This window comes from Camelina sativa, chromosome 17 (genome assembly GCF_030686135.1).
Source record: "Camelina sativa cultivar CO46 ecotype springtype chromosome 17, ASM3068613v1".
NCBI lineage: Eukaryota > Viridiplantae > Streptophyta > Magnoliopsida > Brassicales > Brassicaceae > Camelina > Camelina sativa.
The window spans coordinates 3372187-3398473 of record NC_141896.1 but is presented as its reverse complement, the minus strand read 5'-3'; the positions used below and the strand labels follow the sequence as shown (position 1 = coordinate 3398473).

Genomic DNA, 26287 nt, shown 5'->3' with positions numbered 1-26287 from the left:
AGTGCCCCTCTTCATTATTAAAAAGTAAAAGAAGGTTAAATAAATAGATAAAAGTTCACTTTTACCATAGTTTTGAACTTCATATCAAGCTCCTACTTAAATACAGACTCAAAATTGTAATCAGATTGATAATCAAATAAACACATGCTCAGAGATGTATTAATTGACTTGTATTTTGTTTCTCTTTGGTGTTAAATGAAAAAAAAAACAAGAGAAAAGGTGATTCCTCGGTGATGTTGGGACAAAAAAAAGTTAGTCACATCTTTGATTAAGTATCATAAAAGGTTGGGATTCTTTAATGTTTAATCTCCCTTTAACTGACTCATTTAAGATCTGCAAGTTTTTAGTCCGTTAGATCCATGTGACGAATAAAGTTAGGCACTCCAATAATAAACTGTGACCAAAAAGAATTATAAATAATACTAAGAGGTGCCAAGACAATAAGAAATGTGACCAAAAAGAATAAATCAATTATTTTTTTTTGTTTTAGATTTATTTATTCTTTTCGGAGTGAATTGGACTATCTTTGCCTCCTACGAAGTTGCCTTCGTCATATTACACTAGTACCCGTGTCTTTCTTTAAATTCGATCGATTTTCATATATATCTGTTCTAAGGCATATTTTTGGTCACTGGAATTTTTTAGCTGCTGACAATATGACTTCTAAATTAGTGTGGATTTGGAATTCGGAAATCTTAACCAACATTGGATAGAAATTTCATGGTATTTGGAGAATAAACGGTTCTTTTACTCAGTTAAAACAACTAGTAGAATAAAAACAGTCTGTAAATTTTGAACATTGTTAATCCAAGGATAAAATAAAATTTTTCAAAGGTAGCCTTTAAAAAAAAATGGTACTTTAAAAAGAAGAATTGCTAAATTTAAATAAATAAAAATTCCTGTCGTACAAAATAAATTACTGTTTTTTTTTTTTTGGAAGCATCAATTATTCTATGATGTTCAAAGTTGGAATGAATAGCGCCAAGAATGTCTCGAGAATGGGAAGAGATTTGGTTGTTCGTTTGTATCGAGATAGATACACTTGATAGGATAAATCCAGGAGGAAAAATATATATATTTACTTGAAAATAATTGTAAAATTGGTTATATATCGGTATGATCCGGTCCAATCCGAAATCTTCTAAACTCGAAAGTAGTCCAACCGGTTTAACCCAAAATTCTCAAAGGATCGTGAGAGAATCAAAACTTCCTTGGACTAAGTATAATAATACCAGCAATATTGGTATTATTAGGTGTATCAGTAGTGTATGCGATCGTACTAACTAGACCAAACATTTTTAAAATGAAATGCAATGTGATCGTGCCCATACTTTTTTGTGTGAATGTGGTTGTTTTAAAGGATCTTAACAGGGATGTTATTGGATAGGTGATTTATAAATTCATATGTAATTGTAAATTTTAAAAATCAAACATATGGATTTTGAAATAACATACTTTATCTTTGGATTTGAATCCTTCTATTTTACACATTCAAATTCATTTAAAACATAATGTGGATTTTGAAATCCAAAAACAAATTATTAAGTGAATAACATGAGATTTTAACAAATATTTGAAAATCATAGAACCAATAACACATAATTTTGATAAGTATTTTAAAATCAATGATTGAATGACACATAATTTTTGTTTGGATTTCCAAATCCATTAAAATAATAGAACCAATAACCCTTATCGAAAATAATGTCCAAAATGAAAACATCTTATGTGTTTTATTTAATCTCATGGATCAGAACAAATTCTGCACAGAGAATGGTATACGATCTGGAGTAATCTCACCGACGACGGTATATACAATAATTTTTCCGTAAAATCCATTACATTGAAGGTAATAATAAAAACTTTGTAGTATTGTTTCCGTTGTGGAGCCGTTAGGCACTTTTGCAGACTCGACATCCCAAAATACGACAACCACTACAAGAAAAAGAGATTATTGTGACGTTAGCTTGAGACAAACAAAATTTGTGACAAATTTGTGACTTTTTAGATACTATGTTGTGACATTAATTTTTAGTCATAAATTCGTAATTATTTCGTCACAACATTATTACGGATTAAATCGTCACTAAAAATTGTCACCATTAGCTACTAAATAGTGTCAATATTATTAATCGTAACAAGTGTGACGGTTTTACTACAAATATGTAGTTACAAATAGTGACGTTAATTTGAGACAAAATTATTTGTCACACATTTGTGATCTTTTAGATACTTTACTGGGAAGAAAAAAAATTATAACAAGTTCGTAATTGTTTGGTCATAATACTACGGTTACAAATTAATTTATGACAAAAAGTTGTCTCAAACATTTACAAAATTGTTACGATAATTTAAGTCATAACTATTGTAATGGTATTATGATATTTTTTTATCAAACATACATTGATTAACCAGTTAAATATACTTTTACAAAGAGAATGATCATTGTATTTTATTAAGGAAAATACAAACTACTAATTAAAATATTTCTTTTATAAACTAATCAATTACATCTTGAACATTTGATAATAATCCTTAAAAACTGAAAATGATTGTATTGTTTATAAAGTAGATAACTATTTTAACTTATAGTTAAATATCCTTCATAAGTTTACTTCATGTCTATCCATCTCATGTCCACCACTTAATTAATCTATGAAACAACATTAATAGAAACAAAAAAATTGTTATAAGACTAAATGATTGTTAAACTGTGAATAAATTTTGTTAAAATCATTTGAAAGGTACGTGAAAACATGTTATATTTTCATTAATTAGTGGCTAAACATAAAATATTGTTATGTTTCTTAATAATTAATATTTTTTATGTAGGTTGTCCAATAAATTCATGGTTGCTGCTAATCCTGGCATAAGTGGAGATAATCTAACCTTGCTTAGAGAAAAAGAATTTTCAAGTTGGTTACTATAACATGTAAGGAATTATGGTTATTTTAAAGCAGTTTATAATTTATTTATTTTTGTCAACAAGCACTTTGAATTTATGATTAAATAATTTTATTATATTTTAATTAAATTTAACAAAGCAGTTTAAGATACCATATACTAGATTTTTAATTTTTGGAAAAGATTTTATTTTTATGAATAATTAGAATTTTAAGCGCCTAAAGATTTCCGAAATATTTAGTAATTTTTGGAATTTCCCTCTTAAACTATTTATTAGTATACCTAAAAACTTCAGATGTATTATATATAAAGAATATACCTAATCCTTAAATTGTAACCCTAATTGATAACTTCATTACTCTTTCTTCTCGCCGCTTTGTTTCTCTCGTTCTCACCGATCACTCTTGCAAGGTTGGTGCCCATCTTTTTTATTTAATTGTTAGATTTATATTATGCAATCAATAGTTGAAATTATCCTTTTCTTTATTTTCATCTTTTTCTATTATCATGTTCCAGCACTTTGTTTACTAAAATATTGCATCATCATCGTATACACTTGCGGAGTGATTTGATTTTGACTAATCTAATGGATATATATAATTGTATATATAGATTTTCCATTTGACTATTCTAATGGATCTATATGTATATATTTAGTTGGAGTGATTGTAGGAAAAATCGATGAAGATGTGCAAGAACTCTTTTCACAGAGAAAGTCTTCAAATGGCCAGGAATTGGCAATAGAATCTAACCCAAAAGGAGAAATATGAAATTTATGTTAAGGTAATATTTATAGATTAAATTATGCATAGTTACATATTTTTTAATGAGTTAAAAATTTACTATTTTATTTGCGTTTGAAAATGTTCATATACTTGTATGTTTTTTTTATAGATTGCTGGAATATCAAAACAAGACTACAAAATGGGATTTCTATGTTTTTGGATGATTCATGATGTCTCCAAGCACTTGACATTGAAAACATCTATTCCTTCACAAGTTTCCAATGGAGTGGCTAGTTAATTAAGTTTGGTTTAGCTTTATTTCGTCTATTAATAATACTCCAGTTTTTTATATTGGTTTTGTTTACTTTAATTTATAAATTAATAAAAAAATTATTATATAAGTTTTTTTGTAATTATTAATATATAGCTTATGTATCATTGTGACAATAATTTAATAAAACAATAATATTTAAAAAATAGGAGACGATAATAATAGTAACAAAATGCATTACGGTTTTGAGACTAAAGTTTTGTCATAATTGAATGACAGTTTTGAAACATGTTCTTAGTTAGTAACCGTGACGGAAAAGCGACTTTTAACAGGTCACTAAGTGTGACATTTTGAGACTACAGTGGCGTCGTAATTAGTGACTAACTTGATACGTGATTTTGGTCATGAAATAAAATGTATTTGGGACGATAATTTTAGTAAGCAATTGTGACATTTTAGATACGTTTACAAATCGTTACATATGGTGACGAAATAGATACATATAAGTTAGTCGCAACTCTTGTGACGTTTTAGTAACTAAAAAAAATTTGTGACCATTGTATTGTAACCATTCACCAATCGTCACAGATACGTAACAATATTTTTATTGTGACGAAAAAAATATTATTGTGACGGAATATTACGTGACAATGAACTTATTTTCTTGTAGTGAACGGGTATGTTCAGAAAACATAATGATACTCAATATTCTGTTTAGAAAACATAAATAACATTTGTATGTGAATAAGATGATTGTATTTGTATCATACCAAAAAGAACAAAGAAAAAAAAAACATATTTGTGTATGTGTGTGTAGATAACTGGTATATTTGAATAAATTAATAGAAACATACGTATAAATATACCATTGATAGCTTAAATTTTAATATGATGATGATGAGTTTAATAATGTCCAAAATAAAAACATCTCCTGTGTTTTATTTAATATTATGATTTTTCTTTTCTCCAAATATTATGAGTTAAATTGATCTGAACTACGACTTTGTTGGAAGTGTGCAACTATGAGTCTGTTTATATATATGTGACTTATTTTGTAAAACATGAAAACAACTTTACAAGCATGGGAATATTACAGAAGTGACATAGAGTGTTTAAACAAGTGGAGCTTGAGATGGAAAATATAATACTAGTATTTGTTATAGGATATAAAAGTGAGTCGATTACTCATTTGTTTAATTGGAATAGCATCGTGGTACATTGGATCCGTTCTCTCTCTCGCCTTCAGATGTCCAATATGCGGTAGATACAATAACTACTTATTCCACGACACGAGGTTCTCTATACATTCATATCGCGTTCTCTCGCCCTCATAAGATAGAATAATAAATGAGCTTTGATGTTTTAGAAAATAATAATTAACGACTTTACTTGTAAATTATTTCAATAGTTCACGTTTTTAGTATGATGATTAGCGTACCTACCTAAGCACGACTTCGATCTATATTTGAGTTAGGTTAGGATATTTAATTTGGTTGATGATACTGATAATTTTAACTGCGAAAGTTTTCGAAGCACGAAACCAGGTGCCGAGAGAGAAACTCAGTTTTAACCTAGCTGCATTGGTTTTTTTGTCAAACACCTGCATATATTGGTTTCAAGTCCGAAAAAGTTAAGAGTAACTCGTCCAAAATTTTTAGTTTAAAAAGACACAGTAGTAATTAGTAAAGCGTTATTTTCAAAGTTATGAGCTGCTGACTAATGAATCCATGAGAAGTTAGATTTTGTTATTTATTTTTATTATTACTATAATTAGTTACTTTTGTTTAGAAAAGTTTATGTTACTACCACCACATATATCACTTATCGTTTAAGAAATCGATAAAGGAAATGACTGGCGTTAGAACCGGTCATAAGCCAAAAAAAAGTTTGGGGTTAGTTCTACAAATATTAGGGTCAACATGGAGCGACTTGATTGATAAACCGACCAATTTTTAAAAAGTTTTTGCTACTGCAGAAAATGTTTGAAACTCATTATGAACTGGTGAGGGCATAACAGGATATGAATGGTATCTTCAATAATGTCAAGATAGGGACTAGGACCACCGATATGGGAATATATATATATATTCTAGCTTTCTTTCTCTTGCCTGTAGACGAAGTTGCTTTTAATTTATGCTTAGATTAGAAAACGCAAAACCAATACATAAAATAACTGACCTAATTGGAATTAATTTGATTTCGTGTTGAACTACACTTAAGTATGGAATTGCACAGCCATGCAGTTGCTGAGCATTAAACTTATATCATGTCCAGAAGGAATATTTTAAGATATTTCGTATTTTACTATATATGAAAAATTGTGCGTTCTGTATTGCTCTTTATTACTTGCATATACATACCCTAGCTTCTTGCATTAGCGTTTTGTTTCATGTTGGATTAGTAACTTACATGATTTAAAACAAAAAAAAAATTACATGATAAATTAATCGACCAGGTTGTCTATATGATAGTAGTACAGTACATTCATAATTTCATATCATGTTCTTTTGTCGTCTTTCGTATATTGAATATTCCTTCAATTATTTACTAATTATAATATTAGAAGATAGAATGAGTTTATTATTTTTATTTCAATAGTTCACGTTTTTAGTATGATGAACAGCGTACCTACCTATGCACGACTTTGATCTAATTATTTAAGTTAGATTAGGCTTTTTAATTTAGCTGATAAATTCGAACTATGGTAATGGTACAGATCGAATTAATATTAATCGTTACAAAATTGAAAATCAAGAGTTGATAAATTTGAAGTACATGTTCGACTGACACACATATCAGAAAAAAATGATAAATGGCATTGTAGACAATGAAACATAACTAATCTAGTGTATAAAAGAACTCTATAACGGTGAATGTTTTCAAACTCATGACATCTGAGTAAGGAAGTATTATATAAAACGTAACCTTAAAACGAGGAAGACTAGTGGATCCATGGGAACTTTTTTATATTTGATATTACTATTTAATGAAGAGTCACGTCACCTATATTGAGTTGAAGAGTAAACTAGTAGATTGATCGATAAACAAGCAACGTTAACCAATGACAACTAGTTTTAAAAGATTTTTGTCTATTGCCTTCATGATTATGTAGTAGGGAATAACGAGACATGTGAGGACATGATAGGGTAGGAATGGCCAGAGCTCATGTATGTTGAGATCTAGGGACTCGGACCACCCAAAAGGAGATTTTCTTGCTTTCTTTGGAAAAGGTGAAAAACTCTTATCACTTAGACTATGTTTCTTGTCTATTGCTTTTGATTTATGTTCAGATTAGTAAGCGCAGAGCCAAAACCTTAATTGAGTACTCAACAGGAATCATTTAATTTCGTATTTTCCTATGGATTTGACACCTAGTATATTGCACTGCAGTTGTAGAACATTAAAAACTTATTATAACTAGATCATGTCCGCAACAAAGACTACAAACTGAGTGGATAACAAACATATAATTTCATGTATCAAGATTAGGGGTTGGCAAGTAACGAACCTATCAACAAGTTTCTCAATTCTTCAACAGAAAACCAAACACATATCACAGAACCAAAGCCACTAGTAAAGTAGAAACATGGTTGTGTGAGCTTAAGTTTCCCGGTTCAGAAGAAATTGATCTGGACCTGCTATATTGTGATAGTCAATCGGTCAAACCATACCCTAAATGTGTCACAGGAAGTGAATCTCAAGAATACGCTACATCAAGAACTAGCCCCATATATGTACCCCGAAGCCTAAAGAGGTTAGTACCAAAAAAACAAAAACAAAAAAGGGCTTATCTACTGATTGTGTTAGTGATGCATCCTATTGCTATGAACCGCGTGTTACAATCTCTAAGTCATCAGATATCACCATGTCTCAGGAGGCATTGACCAAAACGACCCTGACAACCCAAGAGCCTCGGCCACCGGCAATGAACTGGTCCCAACTTGTGTTTCGTTAGTACCAATGGGATAGCTTGGGCTCAACAAAAATGCTTGACTTTCATTAGTTACATTATCAGCTGTTGATTGAGGCGGAGGAAGCGTTTGAGCTTGTGCTTGAACCGGCCGCGTAGGTCGAATGATCATATGGTCATATCTCGTACCAGGTTCTATGCTGCCTCGCATCCGGCTCGGTTGGCGCCAATTTGCAGTGTTAGCAGGAGGCAAATTCATGAACTCTCGTGATGATAACTGTCCCCTTGCACCACCAGGATTATGTCTTTGGTCGTTGGTCCCTCCGTAATTGACAGATGAAGTTGGGAGATGTGTATTGGAAGATGGCATCGGTCTTAGCATGGGTCTTTGGTCGGAGGTCCCTCCGTAGTTGACAGGTAAATTTTGGATATGTGACATGGAAGATGGGATCGTTCTTTGGTCGGCGGTCCCTCCGTAGTTGATATGTGACATGGAAGATGGGATCGTTCTTTGGTCGGCGGTCCCTCCGTAGTTGACAGGTAAAGTTTGGAGATGTGTAAAGGAAGACGGCATCGACCTTTGGTGGACGTTCCCTCCGTAGCTGACAGGTAAAGTATGGCTACGTGTAATGGAAGATGGCATTGGTCTTCGGTGGGCGTTCCCTCCGTAGTTAAGTAATGATTGGAGGTGTGTAATGGAAGGTTGCATCGGTGGCATCGATCTTTGGTCAGCGTTCCCTCCGTAGTTGACAGGTAAAGTTTGAGGATGTGCAATGTAGGATGGAATTGGTCTATGCTGTGAAGGGTACTGGCTCAAATTCTGCATGCAGATAAGAAAAAAATCTTCGAGTTAATTAAACAAGCAAGGAATTCATGGTGATTAAGATCAGGTACATGTTCTAACTCTCCTAGACCAAAACAAATCTGAAGCAGATGAAAACTGGAACATGGTTTAACCGATTCATTTGAATTGCTCATAATTTCTTATTTATAAGTTGTTGGATTGCACTAGTTAGCATGTGTAAGTCGATATGATTACATTGTAATGTAGCTTCACCAGATACTTACGAGAGCAAACAAAGAACAACAGTAGAGTAATAAATAACAAACCTGCATTGCATAATGATGCTGCGACAGAGGCGCGGATGGCAATTGAGTCTGATTAATGCCACGTCCATGGATGAGGGTCCATCTCTCCATCAAATCAGAGGTTCTTCCTACACAATTTTCAAGGGGCATAACATGTGAGCCTTGAAACTGAGAAGACTGAGCAACCGGCATTGATGTGCCAAAGTTTGACGCATTAGTAGCTAATCTATCTTGTGGAGATGAGGATGGTAAGAATTGTTGCCCATCAAACGCATTCAAAGATTGTGGCAACTGTGGCAGCGTGTTGATTGAAGCAGAAGACTGATTAAGCATAGTATAATCTGTAGCAGACGGAGCCTGAATCTCTGATAAACCAAGATTCTGTTCATGGACTTGCGTGCCACTGGATGTTTCCATTTCATTCTCATCTCTAGGAAGATCAAAAACAGTAGGCCCCAAGTTTATGAAACTATTTGGATCTCCATGGTCATGAGTGGCTTCCGGTACTAGTTCCACGTCCTCGTCATTTTCTGTTACTACCGTCCATGATCCATCAGCAGTGATAACCACATCAGTAGCGCTATGTCTCACCTCTTCTAGAATCTGTGGATATTAAGAAAGATTGTTTATTCGGTGTAGGATCTAAAAAGATTAATCACTAAGCAACAACAATAAGCTGCCTACCTTTTTAAGTTTTTGATCTACACGGATGTCAGTATAGCAAACAGATTGATTGCAATGCGGGCAGCGCCATGATGGTCGTCTCAAATTCATGTTGACATAATTCCAAAAGTCAAAACACTACAGCAGAAAGTAACATATCAAAATAGAGATAAGGAGTAAACCAGAGCTTTTAATGTTACGATTTCATGAAATAATTCTTCTCACGATGATTTAAACAATGGAAAAACAAGAACAATCCTATCATAACTTATGCTTAATAGAAAATGCATCACCTGAAGATGTTTACAGACATGACCCTTCACAGGAAGTTTGATACGCGTTCGGCTGTTTTAAAGGTGATGATCAAATCTTAAAAAGGTTGAGGTAACTGTGAAAGCAACTTCTTAAAATATATAAAGCTACAGAGGAAAAACATCCCGGATACCTGATAGGACAACTGAGAGATATCCTTGATGGCCCCTCAATTATGTCACAATCTACAGAAATTTTGGAAAAGACAACCAATGGTTGATCTGGATAAGTGTTCTAGGGATACAATTATACAAATGGATACAACTAAATAATTTGATGACTCATATGTGGAAAATGCAATTAACGTTAAGCAGATACTTTCTACTCCTAGTGACTAAATACTTTTGGATATACCTGAATTTGATTCAATGACTTCAGGATGAACGTAATCTTTAAGCAACGGTTTGTCTGGCAGCGGTATGAGATCGATAAAAGCAATAGCAATTAAGTAACTACCTATAAAAAATGGGTAACAATCCATTATTACTGAAAACGAGGAGAGGAAATAAAAGTGATTAAGAATCTTCATTAAACAAAAACCTCCAAAACAGCCTATTGCTTGTAGAAGATTTGCCCCAGCGTTGACCAGGGCAGTAACATCCGCCGGAAGCTGCGGCCCTGACTCCTGAAAAGAAATGACAACGACAATTACTTGCATCATAGTAAGTACTTCTAAACCATATCCAAGAAATAAACAAAATGCACAAACCATTGAGATGTTAACTCTCTTGTCAACGCCCTTTCCATTCAACAAAAAGCTGTAATTTTCATATGTAAATCAATATGATTAAAACACAAAAACTGCTCACGAACATCCGGCAGAAAAAGGAAAGCAATCAAACCACACCTGACTTTTTGTGGATGGACAATACAATTAGATTTGCTTATGTCCTCAGTCCGGACAACAAATAATCCCTGAAGAGCAAGCAAGATTCTGTTATAAACCTAACTATTAAGCATAATTAGCAGTACATAAAACAAAGAATTAAAACTATAAAATGCTGAAGTGCCACGACAAGCAAAGCTGAACAGTAACCTTTGAAAGTACATTCATGCATTCTTCTTACCTAATTGCATATATGCAGGAGAAACCACATATGCACAATACTATATGAAAGCATATTCAAATAACGAAACAAAATCTGGTACTAAGGCTAGCACAGTAATAAAACGCACTCATAACCAAAATTACAATACATACTACTTTCTGTTTAAGAGAATGTGGCATCTTCTTTGAAATATGGAAGTCCTTCACCAATATCTTTAATTCTGGCTGCCAAGAGAAACAGAGCTAAATAAAGCACACATTAGAAAGAAAAAAAGGTGCTAGGAGTTGAATAATAAATAAAGTCACCTTCGCCTCACAAGAAAGAACAATATGCCCCAGCTTCACACATGGATAGAACCTATAGACAGAACAGAAGTAGATTCAAAAGAAACCAACATTTTGATATTAGTTACCAAGTTTTCTTTACAGTAGCAGACTGGTACCCTTAGTGATTTGAAATAACTGAATGAGAACACACATGAGGAGCTGTAAAATACTCAATCAGCATAAGCTAAAAATTTCATAAGAAAACAGAAGCCTACCTCTCTATGACCTCCGAAATTAGACTGACGGGACTATCTACACTAGGAGTGACAATTTCAGGATTGCTGAAACTATTTGACATCTGAACAAGAAGAGAAAAACATCATTACTAACAGAATCCTGATTAATCTCGAAACAGAAATTTCGGCTGGAACGAAACATACCAAGTCTATGATAGCCAACAGTTTTTGAGTCTCTGTCTGAGGGAACCATCCAAGCTGACAAGCACTCTGTGAGAGAAACACAAATACACTTCAGCTACGTAACCATTAACCCAAATCAACAAACTTGTATGAGATTCTGCCACAAAAGTTCCTAAATTCTAACTCTTTATCTCTTTCTTTTTTACCTTAGCTGAGATCATCAGCGTCATTACCACCGCCCTAGTTTGAAGATCATCACATATACGATGGCACACCTGCACCATATAACACAACAGAAACAAGAGTACTACTACTATGAGCATATACAAACCCCAAAAGGAAGAAGCACCTTAAAAAAAAAAAATCAAAACTTTTTCGAGAAGCACTGCACACACATAATTGAGGACTAAAGCCAGCTCTTGAACATTCCCTGGAACTTCATTTTTCCCAACAGCTGCATCGATTTCTCTGCATTTCACCAAAAGCCACAAAATTGGGAAAAAAAAATTCTCAGTGAAACTGGGAAACCCAGAATTGCAGATTTTAGGGTTTAAAACGAAAGATGGGTTTAAGCAAATGGAGAGTATTACTTAGCGAGACTGATGCAGGAATCTTGAAACTCCTTGGTGCTGAGTTCAGCACGAAACCCAAACCTAAAGAAAGTAATTAGAAGAAGAAACAAAGATTGTTTTTTAAAAAATCATTAATTTAGAAACTATTTAACAAATATTACTTTGGTGGAGAAAAATAAAAAAAAGTCAAATGATAGAGACACTAATTGAAAAAATAAAATATACAACAAAAAGAAAAAGGAAATACCCAGAATTCGCCGGAATCACCATTGAATCTTGGAGATACTTCACCTTCTCCGAGAAGTCTCCGGGGGGGGGGGGGGGGGGGGGGGGGGTCGTGTGTTAAATGATTCTCTAAACCGACACAACACGACGGCTAGAGGGAGTAATAGTAGTTAATTAATTTTTTTAGTCTCCAAGAAAATATAATTGATACTAGTGCTGTAAAATTAATAAAACAACGAGGGAGTAAGGGTCGCGAAAGAGAGAGAAGAAAATGAAAAAAAAAAAAAAATTAAATTTATCCGACAACCAACCAAAATTTGACACGTACCGTTCCTTATGGGTTGCTTCCGCTCCTTCCTGGAGAAGCGATTCTCGCATTTTAGACAATATTATTAGATTTTTTAATTTTTTTTCGGACATAAATAAGAAAGCAACCAACTGAGTAACTCTCAGTAATCATGCTCTAAAGATAGTAAACACTATACATATTTAGAATAATAGTATAATTGAAGAAACTGACAAGGGAAACAAATTTGAGTAAAGAATACAAAATATTTTAGGTACAATCTTTTTTCCTAATCAATCTTATTCTTTTTTTTTTTTTTTTTTTCTTTTTTAGTTTAATATGTAAAGAAATATAGTAATAATAGTTATGTTACATGGTGTATAAGGTTGGAAAATTCTATTAAAACTTTATAATGGGCTGCTAAGTTGAGATTTGGTCGAACGAGATACTGTACGTCTGTACCACGTGGACTGTGATCCATTTACCCACATAAATATGAATTGTAATTTGAGTGATCAGTCTAAATCAGTAAATGGTAATGATCTACAAGCACACAATCAGGTACATAAAGCGCGACCCTTACTCCCTCGTTGTTTTATTAATTTTACAGCACTAGTATCAATTATATTTTCTTGGAGACTAAAAAAATTATTGGAGTAATAGTAGTTAAATTTTTTTCTTGGAGTAATAGTAGTTAATTAATTTTTTCTTGGAGATACTTCACCTTACTCCCTCGTTGTTTTATTAATTTTACAGCACAGTCCTCATACTTTTGAAAGTTACTACTGAATACCCCCTACTAGTTCTTTCTAGTCTCTCTACTCTCTAGTTCTAGTTTCTTTAATGTAATATGTCAGTCATAAATTCTGCAAACCTAACGTTAATCTACAATTAAATTACCCAGTCACTGTTGACGGTTCATTTACCTTCCTTTATTTCATATGTATGTGTGATGTGTCTGTCACTCTAATTTAAGATTTAGAGCTCACTAATCACAGTTTTTAATATTTAGACCTGTCAAACGACCAATGAGTGCAACGATTTATCCGCTAAACGCGCCCGTAATCATTCCTCCTAATGTCATTACCTTAAGTGAAGAAGAAAAAAAAACGTATACTGACTAAAATAGAAATAGAACATTCAAACCGAGGTTACTGGTCTGGTTTATTTAACCGGTTTGAGATTTTCCCTATATAAGTGGTGTACTTGGAGCGAAGAATAAATGTGGATTTTACATGATCTGCCACGTATAGTCCCACTTCTTCCATAATCTTCTATTTAGTGGGGATTATTGGTTTAAGATTTGAAAAGAGTTTTAAAGACTTTAAATGTTATGTAGAATATGTTGTTATTAGATCAAGATTTTGTTAAACTCTGTTAAAATTTAGTGTTATTAGTTTGTGATTTGTAAAAAGTCATTTAAAATCTTAACAAATCTGAGTTATTGGATTTAGGAGGGGTTATTGGTTTAGGATTTAGAAAGAATTTTAATGACTTTAAAAGTTATGTAAAATATGTTGTTATTCAATCAAGACTTTTTAAAACTCTTTAAAAATTTGGTGTTATTGGTTGTGGATTTGTAAAAAGTTATCTAAAATTTTGATAAATCTAGTGTTATTGGATTAAGAGTCTTATAAAGTCATGGAAAGTTTTATGTTATTCAATTAAAACAAAAGAATCTTGGATTGTTAATGAATTCAAATTTTGTGTTATTGGTTTAGGATTTTATATCATTTCCTTCATAACAAAAGTCATGAAAACTCTTTCATGAAATAGAAAGATTTTGAAAGATTTTATGAAAGATTTTACAAGATTAGGAAACACAAATCAGCAAGATTTAAAATAACTTTCTAACAATCTCTTATAGAATCTTTCATTTTTACTTTCTAATTTTCTATGATTTAAAAAGTCAGCAAGATTTTTAAAAACACAAAGTCACTAAAATTCTTTCTAAATCCTAAACCAATACCTCCCCCTTAGACTTTTATAAAATCATTAAAATTTTTGTGTTATTCAATTAAAACAAAAGAATTTAGAATTGTTAATGAGTTCAATTATTATGTTATTGGTTCATGATTTTAGACACTTTCTTTACAAAATAAAGTCATGGAAAGTATCATAAAAATACAGGAATTGTTTGGAGGACTTTACAAGATTTTAGAAAACTAATCAACAAAACTCTTTAGCAATCTTTAACAATCTTTCACTTATTCATTTTTAATGATTTTGTTGAACTTTTCAAAAATCTTCATAAATCTCAAACCAATACCACCCTTAGTTTATATAATAATGCACAAAATTAGGTCAAATTAGTAACAACACTAGATTAGATTAGCACGGATTGAAATTCATTTTATTTATATTGTAATTTTATATAAAATATAATTTATGTGATTGTTTTTAAAAGTTGTTGTGAATAAATCTTTATGCAATAAAATCTAAGGACTTGAAATTTTTAAAGATTTTGTTGCTAGTATAATCAAAAATCACTCTTAATCTGCAGAAGAGTGATTAATTTTTGAGATTTTGTTACTTATATATGGTTAATTAAATATTTTGTGAAGATTTTATTTTATTTTTTTGGAATATCCTTTTTAAGATGATTTGAAATCGAGTTTTAACTATTGATACAACCCATATAACCTATAACCTATCAAATAATCAAATAATTAATCTTATAATCCATATTATATAGTTTTTATGTACTTTTGTTTTATTATATAGGAGATATCTACACACAAATCACGTATATTCAAATTGGTAGTTTAAAGATAAAAGCATATATTGTAAAATTACCAAAAAAGCAAAAAATCAAATTTTGATCCGTGGCAATATATATCTGAAATGCATACAAAACATTCAGCCTTCAATTTATGAATGTTGGCCTAATGATGTTTGAATGTCCTCGAGTGTCCTGCCTTTAGTTTCAGGCACTAGAGTCCATACAAATATGGCTGACACTAGAGAAACTCCAGAAAATATGTAATATATTCCTGAAACACCAATAAACCAAAATATCTCCATATAATTATCATTTTAAAGATTGATACATATAGTATAATAATTAAAGTAACTTTTTGTTAAGTTTGTAATGTTTTCAAGAAAAAAGAAAATAAAAATGTCAAATTGATGGGATAGAATTTTACCGAAAGCACTCCATTGCATCATGAAATTGAAACTAAAAATGACAATCCAACTGAAAAACCAGTTAGAGACTGTTACGAGGCTACCAGCGGTGACTTTCACATTCACTGGGAACACCTACCATATTAAACGAATACATTAAGAAATTTTAAATCCAAAAAAGGTAAATTAACTGTTTGTACTTTAAAAGAAAAGTAAACAAAATACCTCAGACATGATTACCCATGGTAGTCCACCTAGACCAATGCCAAAGGATACGACATAACCCTGGTACATACATGAATCACACTTTGGTTAATTAGTGTTGTGGTTTCACCAAGTAGTACAGTATATGAATTTAACCAAATCAATTAGTTTAAACCGGTTGGCCCATTGGCATTTTACGTACCACTAAACCGACCATTAACATAGGGGAACAAAACTCCTGAAAATCACCGTGCTTCTGCGTGTGGTGAAAACATAATATTCATAATTTAGTCTATAAAAACTAAAAGACCATTGAAGTTAGAACGATCAAAATGGTGAAGAAGACATCAACCTGAAGATAGTAAGAAAGACCAATAAAAAATGAAGATATGCACAGACCGATAGATGAGCTCTGCAAAAACATAACAAAATATCAAACTCACGAACTATAACTTTTATCCAAGGTAATCAATTATGAAAATACATAGTACTATATCGAAGATAATGAAATGATTACAATCAGAAGTGGTCGGCGTCCACATCGGTCGACGGCGAACATGACAATTAAAGATTGCGGTACCTACAAATAAACAAAAAACAATTGTATTTTAATTGTATACATATATAAATACACGATGATTAAATAAATAAATGTTTGGTTTTACCAAGATAACAGCAAGGATGGATGTTCCTATGTTGCTTGGAAAACCTAATAATAACGCAAGACAATATAATTAAAAAACATGAGATGGTATTATTGATACAATAGTAAACCAAGTGTGACCTGCCCTTCACATGTTAATTATGGTTTACCGGCTGTGACAAAAATACGAGCTGCATAAGCACTTATCGCGGAACTCCCGCAAAATTGTTGCAAAAGCATTAGTCCCAATCCAATCTAAACCATTTTTCAACAAAATTAATAAACCCAAACAGACAAGTTAATTCACATTTTTTTTTTCATAAAACACAAGCTAAATACAGTATATAGTATAATTTTTTTCGCCAGGAGAATTACATTTATACGTATGTGCATGTATACATGTTTATAAAGTTTGATCATCAATAGGTCACAGAATTAGCTAGGTAAGAACACGGTCTCTTCTAGCTTATTTGTATAAATAGATGATTGGTATTAGATGAGACTTACGATCAACGGATGTGCGTTTTTCATATTGAACAAATCTTTTACTCCACTTTGAGATTCTCTTCTAGAGGTTTCCACTGTTTCCTGTTTCACAGAGAAATTGAACAAAAGAACATTAGAACTTAACCAAAATATGCATGTATATGTAGCAAAGCATACGGAAAAAATAAATAATTACTCTGATTTCAGCTGCTTCTTCAAGAAGATCACTATTTTCTCCCCTTAATCTCTTCAAAGTAACTTCAAGCTCTCGATCTCGACCATACATCGCCTAAGATGAACATCAACCGTACTTATATATACCATTTACCAATAAATACATTGGAACTAAAAGGAAAAGCAACGGTAAGTGTTTGAACTAATTACCAGCCATCTAGGTGATTCAGGAATTAAAAATAAACATATCATTTGGATACCACATGGGACTGCACCTAGTCATAGAGTAAAAAATCATAAATAAGTTTAGTAATGTGATTTTAAGTATAAACATTATTTTGATTTTGAGTTATAATTCATTTAGAGAAAAAAGTTAGTTACTTAAAAGAGCTAATATTCGCCAATGGAAAAAGTTCCCGATGAGGAACATGAGTGAAATCCCAAAACTTTGTAGCAACTACAAATTCAAACCAAATATAAAATAGTTATAGTTAAATATCAAGATTTTGAAACTATAAACTCTTATATATAATGTATGTTTTTTTTCTCTTACTTGATTGGAAAAAGAGAATCCTCCGCGAATTTTTTGAGGTGTAATTTCTGCTATATACACAGGCACCTTGTATCCAACAAAATGGTGTAGAAAAGAAAACGACATTAACCAACACTCTTATAGTAGTATGAAATAACTAAAAAACTTTGTTGTTAAAAAAAGGACGATAAAAGTAGTTAATTACCACATAACTAATGAGACCAACACCAAATCCCAAGAAGCCGCGTCCAATATTTAGCAGCATTTTATCCTTGAAATAATGACAACGAAAATCAAAATAAAATAAAAATCTTCTGAAAATATAAATGTTTGACCATAATTAAACTAACCTGTGCAAACGCTATAGCGAGCCAACCAAAGAGGCAGAAAACATCCGAGATCCACATTGTCTGAGATCAATCAAAGAGATGAACAAATCAAACGTGCATATTACGTCACATTGGAAGATTGCGAAAAAACTATAGTATAATACATGTAAAAAACAAAAGGAGTTAGTACAACATTATTAAATACGAAACGAAAATTAATTAAATACCTGTCGACGACCAATAAGTGCAGCGATTTTCCCACTAAACGCGGCCGTAATCATTCCACCGAATGTCATTATCGAAGTGAAAAATGAATACTGTGACCAAAACAGATTTGATTTTGACCATACAATCCAATTAATAAAACTACGTAGTTGAAAAAAAAAAAACAAGGCATGTAATAAATAAAAAAATACTACAAAAACAATTAAGTTGGACTTATTTCGGTATGCTATTCAAATCTTGGTTTGCTAGTCCGGATTATTTACAAGAGAACCTTTTTCTTTTTTTGTTGTTGTTATTTTATTCCAATTGAAGTATTGAACGTCAAATTTCGATTTTCATTTGTTACTCTATGAGATTACTAACGTAAAAAATAGATAAAAATAGAAAAGTTGATACTGAGCACACACACATCATGGACTTACATCTGTAACGGAAAGTCCCAGTTCTTCCATGATATCGGATTGAGCAGGGGACGAATATGACATCTTCCAGTTATGACATGATTTTTTTTGTCAGATTATTTTCACAATATTAGGCCACAATTATAAATATATATATATACTTTAAAGTTAATCACAAAATCACATAAGTATATTCCAATTAGCAAATGGAGTAGGAGACAAAATGAAAAAAAAAAAATTAAGTTGCACAATTTACCAAAAACAAAAAGCAGAGTGGGATCAGAAAATTAATATCCAATCTTGAGATATGTTAATTGAGAGATCCATGCCCATGAGAGTAAAAACTGGAAATGAAAGTAAAAAAAAAGGAAGGAAACTCACAGCGCAGCCATAAACGAAGGATCCAGTGACAGCGACAGAGGTACTGAGAAGAAGATCAGAAGTGATGGAAGAAGAGGTTCTTACTTCTTCTTCTTCTTCTTCTTCTTTATTCACCAGAGGGGTTTTCAGACTTCCAGACTCCATCTCCTTCTCCTCTTCTTTTTTTTCTTTTACTCAGTACTTTAATGGTCTTCAGACTTTAAGTTAGCATAATGTATTCGTCCGGAGATATTTTGATTCAACTACTACTATTTTATTCTACTATTACTATATATATATATGTAGGGGGTTTCTAGATTTTTCCGTTGGTGGTCGGCTATATATATATTTAATAGTGGTTATATCATCATATTATACTATAAGATAAAATACTGCTATTATACAAAAGTGTATTTCTATCAGCATAACATGTCCTTCTAGAAATGGAGAAGCAGAGGAGACTCTTTGATCTTCACGGAAAAAAATAATAAAATCAGAGCTCGAGGAAAGATGAATCATGAAGAAGAGCATGCACTTGTCAGTTGATCCGATGATAAGATGTGCAAGACACGATTGCTTTGAAACCAACAACAACAAGCACCCAATGCAGACACGATGGTCATGGTCTTCTCACCTGTACTATTGATAGTTAAGATATATTTGATCTGTCACCATAAGGGAATAAGATTCTTACCAACGGAGCATAGGCAATGTATAGTCGGGGAGAGTATCGGCCAGTTACAAATTTACAATGCACAAAAGCACGTGCATCGGTTAATGAAGGTAAAATTCATGAAGCTTAGACAAGCGAGGTTTCTTATGTTTATATATACAAACTTAATTAAACCGAGATTAACCCACTAATTACTCACTAACAGCCTCTAAACAACCTTTTTTTAACAGCTTATTAAACCTCTAATGGGTTTGTGTAATACACAAATGAGCATAATGGTTACCAAAACTCTAGTATCCACAGATTCGTGGTCTAAAATGTAAAGAATAATTTATTGAGGTGTTAAAATGGGAAAGGTGGCAATAGTTGAGGAGTTTTCAATAAAAAATCACTTTTTCTTATAAACAGATGTACGGACCAAAACCCACACAGTTTAAAAGGCTACGATGTGCCACGCTGGCGATCCGCGTGATTACCTGATCAACCAATGAGAGTTAATCATTGCAGCCTATAAATAAAGAAGAAGAACAAAACCCTAAAGCCCACTCAACTTCTCCCCCATTCCCAGATCAATTATCACACTATAACACTTCTATATCTGCAAAATCTCTTCACAATCTAAAATCGTTGTTTAAGTTCGAAGAAGAAGAAAGAGAGATGAGTACAGGCGCAGGAAGCGGAACAACCAAAGGTGGTAGAGGAAAGCCCAAAGCAACCAAATCCGTCTCCCGTTCATCTAAAGCCGGTCTTCAATTCCCCGTCGGAAGAATCGCCAGATTCCTCAAAGCCGGCAAATACGCCGAGCGTGTCGGTGCCGGTGCTCCTGTTTATCTCTCCGCCGTTCTCGAGTACCTCGCCGCTGAGGTAATTTTAAATTTATCCCTATCGTTCGATTCCGAATCTGTTAGTCACATCTGTGAATCGGTTGTACTGATTCGATTGATTTTGGTGTAGGTGTTGGAGCTTGCTGGAAACGCGGCGAGGGATAACAAGAAGACGCGTATAGTACCAAGACACATACAGCTTGCGGTGAGGAACGATGAGGAGCTTAGTAAGCTATTGGGAAGTGTGACGATTGCGAATGGTGGAGTTTTGCCTAATATTCATCAGAACCTTTTGCCTTCAAAGGTTGGCAAGAACAAAGGAGATATTGGATCTGCTTCTCAGGAGTTCTGAGTTTCTCATCTTTTGTTGTAACTTCTTAGTTCAGTTTCTGTTGTTTGCTTTGAACTTGTAAAATAGATCCTGAAGGTTGTTTATTTTGGGGGTTCAGATTTGTTTTAAAAGCTTTCAAGTACTTAAGGCTTATGCAGAAATATGTTTAATTAGTGAATGATATTTTTATATATATTCGGATCATGATGGATCGATCAACGCAGAAACATTTGCAAAGGCTTTGTTGGTTGTCTGAATACAACAAGAACATACATGTTTCGAGGAGCCTGTTCAATTTCATTAGACTCTCATTTAACTTAGTAAAACCCATTAGATTATTAGAATTATCCTTAAATGGCTTATAACTGAGATTGCAGACCCCCCAAATCTCATCTTATCTAATTGACCTGTCTTGGTTAGCGTCGCTGCTGGTTCCTTATTTAGATATCTGGCCTTCTAGAAATTTTGACATCCATATGTATTTGATTATCTTTTGACTTTTGATCTAAAAGATTCGACCATATACACTATTTTACATTCGACCATAAGCATGTTTGTAAAGTTTCATATGTTACTTGTTGAAAACTATGATGATTATTAAGTTATTAAGTTGATTAACTATAAACTTAACAAATGGGGATGTAGCTCAAATGGTAGAGCGCTCGCTTTGCATGCGAGAGGCACGGGGTTCGATCCCCCGCATCTCCAACTTGTTTCTTTATTTTAGTATTTTTGCTAAAAAACAAGAGACTTTCATCTATTGTCTGTATCTTTGTATTTTTTGCATTTTGATGCGTGATTTATATCATATTCATTTTTTTTTTCTCTTCGCCAAGAAGTTATATAATATTCTTACATTTCATAAATGCAAGAAAAAATGCTAATGTTATGCAAACATGCTAAAATATATACATTTAGGAAATTTTGATATGTTTATGTTTTTCTTTCTAAAAAACCTAAATTTGTTTTTCCAAGCATATTGAGAACTTGTTGATGACTATGCAATTAACAAAACAAAAAAACACACTCTAAAAGAGACTATGAATTTCAAATCGCTGGCGCGCCGAGTGGATTGATATTTCTGGAACGGACGTAGCTCAAAAACTGACCGGGAAGTTCTTCCAGAAGTGCCTGCACCACTGACACTTGTCCACCTGCACCCACCAAATTTAACATTTAGCATCCAATCCGAAACGCATCTAAATACTTTAACACTACCCTATGTTAAACATAACTTTAAAATGTGTAGAAATTTTAGTAATTGAAAGAAATCTAAACACTCACTATGGATGTCTTTCATAGGCACGAACTGAACGATGTCCCGTGTAGCTATGCGACCGGTAGAACTCTCTAACCGGCGACCATTATCAGCATCAAGCATCTGAAAAATTTACAAGGTTAAGTCAATAGACAACACTTAAAACTTGACAAAGAAGATACGAGCTGATAGACACTGAGATCAAAACCTAACTAGGCAAAACCAAAACTTTTACCTCCATTTGTTTGAAGTCTGTGTTCCCCACACCGACAATAAGAACTGACAACGGGAGATCAGAAGCTCTCACCAATGCGTCTACTGTACCCGCCATATCTGTAAGGACCCCATCCTGCTCACACATCCAAACATTTAGGCATTGAAGCTAATAATGGATTCACTAGTAACAGATGCACACTATATCTGAATTAGGCCAGAGTCATTATGTCACTGAGTTTTACCGTAATGATGAGCAGAACATAGTACTTGGGACTGTTTTGTGAGAGTGACTGTGAAGCAATATTAGCAGCCTTGTCGACCACATGGCTGAATAGAGTTGGTCCCGCTAGAGCAACATTGCGAAGAGCACTCGCATAAGCTGCCATGATTCCTTCAACTCCAACAACCTGAAAAGGAAAAGAGAATATGAAGCCATGTGACCCTTAACATGTACTTTCGAGAATGCAATGTTTCATGGTTCCGAAATTATAAAAGAGACAACGTATAATCTATTTGTAACAATATACACCAGTATGCCCACAATACAAGTTCCAATAATAAAAAGACAGAACCGTTTTCTGTCTCGTAAGTTACCTCGTCGCCGTATGGAGCTCCATTCAAGTTAAAAGCATGGGACACAGAACCATTCGATGTTCTTCCTCCAAATCCCCAAGCAGGAAATCGCTTATCCGAATCATAAAACTGGATAACCTCTCCTACTTCAATAATAGCCTGATAAAAAAATAGAAAACAAATTATGTCAATACAATTGATAGATCAAGGGAAACTCCACACTGAAAGAGACAGCAATGAAACGATGGTCTTATTATACTCAGAACTAGCATATAAATTAAATGACCATATTTCTGTTATTTCATTACCCGTTTGCAAGAGAAGTAATCATGAACTTCTAGTCCAAGAAATTTCTTGATATTAAGGATACAAATCACAAGTAAAAAAATGATTCTATACAAAAAGATTGAAGGTGTAACAATAGTACCTGCTGATATGAGTTTGATCTGCCTGATGGATCAATGTAATGCAAAGAACTTGGAGTTCGGGGATCACCATTTGAAGCTGGAAGACAGACCATTAATATTAAAACTCAAGGTTTCTAAGAAGGTAAGTTTATATGAGTAGAAGAAGGTGATTTACCAGTGAAGTCGACTGCAACCATGAAATTAAGTTCGAAGCCACTGGATATGTAATCAAGAAAACTGTACTGGACTTTCTCCACAAAACGATCCACAATGAGCTGGCCTTTCAGAACCTACAAAATCCCAATAACATCTTAACAAAAACAGATGCAAATAACTGTCTTAAGATTTTAATCATGTAGCACTAGTAGACACCTTGTTGCGACCATGACTAAGAGATGGATACACAAAGTTTGCAGCTTCTTTCTGGCGACAAAGTCTCTCTAATTCCGCTACAGATTTCTCTGTCCTCCTGCGAGGTTCAGTACAATTGTCAGTTACAAAAATCAATATATGTTGTAACCCAGTAGAGGGTTGAAGGTTAACATGTTACCCAATAAGCTCATGATTCCCACTGGTATTGAAGTCAAAGCACTCGATAACCAATGGGGTGTCCTGCGTAGACAAAATAAACAATTTAACATAATGATTACTTCAAATACATTGAATTACAGTAAAACAACTAGCTTACTTTGCTTCCAAATTGCTGCATAGTCAAGCATACAGGCCTCCATACGGGGTTGAGGTTGTTGTCCACTACCTCAGTACGACAAATCGGGACTGCAGCATTGCTCTCAACAATTCTTGAAATTCTTAAGAAAGGATCCTAGAAAGAGAAAATAAGATAAAAATGTTAAAACTTCTGCAAAAAATCATAATATTGTTACCTAACAGGACAAGAATGCACAAGTTTGTACGTACGCTCTTAGAGAACAAGTCCTTGTTATCCAAATTGACACAGCGAAAATTAATCTCGGCGACAGTTTTAGAAGCAGCTGTTTCTTCAGCAAGGACAGAGAGTGTCCCCAGATGTCTATTATTGTTGTCAGTAAGACTCAATGTCACAGTTCGGTTAGGTCTTGTCATAACCTGGTGATTGGAATTGAAATAGAAAATATAAGATATGTTGTAGTACACAAAGAGCAGTAACAGAAACTAAATGCCAAATAAAGCCATCAGGTAGCAGTGTCTGATCATTGAATAAATTTACCTCGGACAGAACACAGGTGGCTTCTCCCAAGAAATCCTGGTCCTTCAGCGTTATTGTCTGCAAAGTTACACAGTATATTGAGGTGCAACAAGTATAATAAAAATGCAAACTTCTCTTATCCACTAGATTGTACTGTCAGTGAAAATATTACCTTCACAGGCACATTATGAAATCTGGTATCAACATCATACACGTGAAAACTGAAAAAAAAAAAAAGTCATATAAGTTGACAGTATTCTAGTGGTCTAACAATACTCATCAGAAAAGAAAAGTTGGGTGTTGAGGGGTGGCATACACTAATGACTGAACAACTTCAAACTGAAAAGAGACTGTAATCTTCTCAATCCAACTTGGATTCAAGTTGTTTAGTATGACTTCAGTACGGCCAATTTCCTCAAGCTTCCCATCCTTTTTCTTCAGATACATGACAGCCATCGGATCACTCTACAAAAAATAATCCATCAACTTCTTAAATTAATGGGTGGGTGCTATATGAAGTTAATACAACAAGTATATGGTATGGGCATACGTACCTTAGAAGTGATGTCACAGTCAATCAGGTTTGAAGCCGACAAAGTCAACTGCAAAACACAATTGCATCATGTTAAAGCACTAGTAATAGGTAAACCTGTGATATACATAACATGAAACTGCAAAAGAAATAGTGTAAACTCATAAGCAATAAGCAAAACAAAGCGATAATCTTAAGCCATCCTTACTCAAGTGACAACAACAAATCCGAAGGACAACATTGTCTAGGTACTTTACCCCACATAATGAAGGAAGATTCAATAAACTACTAAACCCACGCAAAAGGCAAAAGAGAGAGAGAAAAAAAAACATGGGACCAAAGACTGAAGAAGACAAAGTCAATGTGGGTTTTTTCTTCATTAGAAAGGTACAAAACATGTGGGAATATCTTATCTTATCCACTATGGATGGATTAAAAAAAGAAGAAGAAGAAGAAGAAGAAGAAGAAGGATCCCTAAAAAGCAACAGTCTTTATCGAGTTTTGACAATATTCTATTCACAATTTGGTGGCTTTGGTTGACTAATCCAAGTATATAATATAAAGAACAACAAACACACACACAAAAAGAAAGAAAAAAGCCCTAAGCTTTGCTTTGGTTACCTCGATTTGAGAAAAGAGAGGGTATTGACCACGAGATCGGAAGAAGAAATCGACGGCATCGTTGAGAGCAGCATTGTTGGCGACGGCAGTGGATGATGTGGGTCTCTGCTGGACCCCTCCAATGGCTTGTTTCCCTCCTTTCACATCCCCATTTAAACAATTCCCCATTCTCTCTCTCTCTCTTAAGATTTCAAACCCTAAAAAAAATCCCAAATTTTAATTTCTCTCACTCAGATCAAACCCTAGAAATTTTCACAATTCAGATTATCTAAAATCAATTTCAGGATTCTATCACTACCTATCTCTACCTCCTCCTTATATATTCAAAGAGACGCGTTAGATGGAAATTGAAGGTTGCTTTTATTTTTTTTCTTTTTTAAAAAAGCAAAGCAGATAATTTTCAGGAAATTGGTTCGACCTTCCCAGAAACAGAAACCTATTTGGGGAGTTTTTTTTGAATAAAATTAAAAACGCGATTTAATTTTTAAGGAAACG

At 33.3% G+C, this 26287-nt stretch overlaps 4 protein-coding genes and 1 non-coding gene across 10 annotated transcripts; 2 read left to right on the top strand and 3 right to left on the bottom strand.

Moving 5' to 3' along the window:
- Positions 1–7495: 7495 nt before the first annotated feature.
- On the bottom strand, positions 7496–12620 carry LOC104755077 (E4 SUMO-protein ligase PIAL1). Of its 4 annotated transcripts, XM_010477408.3 has the most exons (17): positions 12428–12620; positions 12199–12261; positions 12004–12076; positions 11815–11883; positions 11630–11695; positions 11465–11547; positions 11229–11280; positions 11076–11147; positions 10722–10789; positions 10584–10632; positions 10415–10499; positions 10229–10330; positions 10008–10059; positions 9856–9907; positions 9584–9700; positions 8921–9502; positions 7496–8630 (listed from the first exon to the last, which is right to left on the bottom strand). In XM_010477408.3, exons 1-17 carry the CDS (start codon positions 12448–12450, stop codon positions 7761–7763), a joined length of 2478 nt encoding a protein of 825 aa, XP_010475710.2. In that variant the 5' UTR covers positions 12451–12620; the 3' UTR covers positions 7496–7760. The 4 variants fall into 4 exon arrangements, with proteins under 4 accessions (XP_010475710.2, XP_010475709.2, XP_087352125.1 ...); XM_010477407.3 differs by having other exon boundaries at positions 10415–10632; positions 12428–12607; XM_087495999.1 differs by lacking the exons at positions 12004–12076; positions 12199–12261; positions 12428–12620 and having other exon boundaries at positions 10229–10326; positions 11815–11841.
- Positions 12621–15423: 2803 nt separating this feature from the next.
- Positions 15424–19442, bottom strand: LOC104755076 (sugar transporter ERD6-like 1). 3 transcript variants are annotated; one of them, XM_010477405.3, is made up of 18 exons: positions 19193–19442; positions 18833–18895; positions 18413–18502; positions 18207–18266; positions 18062–18127; positions 17878–17943; positions 17706–17781; positions 17535–17599; positions 17347–17439; positions 17172–17252; positions 16835–16919; positions 16687–16730; positions 16539–16601; positions 16374–16433; positions 16224–16277; positions 16043–16102; positions 15838–15952; positions 15424–15684 (listed from the first exon to the last, which is right to left on the bottom strand). In XM_010477405.3, exons 1-18 carry the CDS (start codon positions 19334–19336, stop codon positions 15563–15565), a joined length of 1407 nt encoding a protein of 468 aa, XP_010475707.1. In that variant the 5' UTR covers positions 19337–19442; the 3' UTR covers positions 15424–15562. The 3 variants fall into 3 exon arrangements, 2 of the variants coding, with proteins under 2 accessions (XP_010475707.1, XP_010475708.1); XR_015585756.1 differs by lacking the exon at positions 16835–16919 and having other exon boundaries at positions 19193–19436; XM_010477406.3 differs by lacking the exon at positions 18833–18895 and having other exon boundaries at positions 19193–19435.
- Positions 19443–20356: 914 nt separating this feature from the next.
- LOC104755075 (putative histone H2AXa) lies at positions 20357–21203 on the top strand. Its single transcript, XM_010477404.2, has 2 exons — positions 20357–20708; positions 20799–21203. Exons 1-2 carry the CDS (start codon positions 20502–20504, stop codon positions 21018–21020), a joined length of 429 nt encoding a protein of 142 aa, XP_010475706.1. The 5' UTR covers positions 20357–20501; the 3' UTR covers positions 21021–21203.
- A 431-nt stretch (positions 21204–21634) lies between these two features.
- Positions 21635–21707, top strand: TRNAA-UGC (transfer RNA alanine (anticodon UGC)). The gene has a single exon. It is a non-coding gene; the product is annotated as a tRNA-Ala (tRNA).
- Positions 21708–21838: 131 nt separating this feature from the next.
- On the bottom strand, positions 21839–26271 carry LOC104755074 (protein BONZAI 3). The gene is made up of 16 exons (XM_010477402.3): positions 25793–26271; positions 25194–25241; positions 24956–25104; positions 24812–24860; positions 24661–24717; positions 24372–24539; positions 24142–24276; positions 24004–24065; positions 23826–23922; positions 23629–23743; positions 23474–23550; positions 23068–23205; positions 22716–22880; positions 22493–22606; positions 22284–22380; positions 21839–22153 (listed from the first exon to the last, which is right to left on the bottom strand). The coding sequence occupies exons 1-16, from the start codon at positions 25958–25960 to the stop codon at positions 22047–22049; spliced, it is 1746 nt and encodes a 581-aa protein (XP_010475704.2). The 5' UTR covers positions 25961–26271; the 3' UTR covers positions 21839–22046.
- Between the last annotated feature and the right edge of the window lie 16 nt (positions 26272–26287).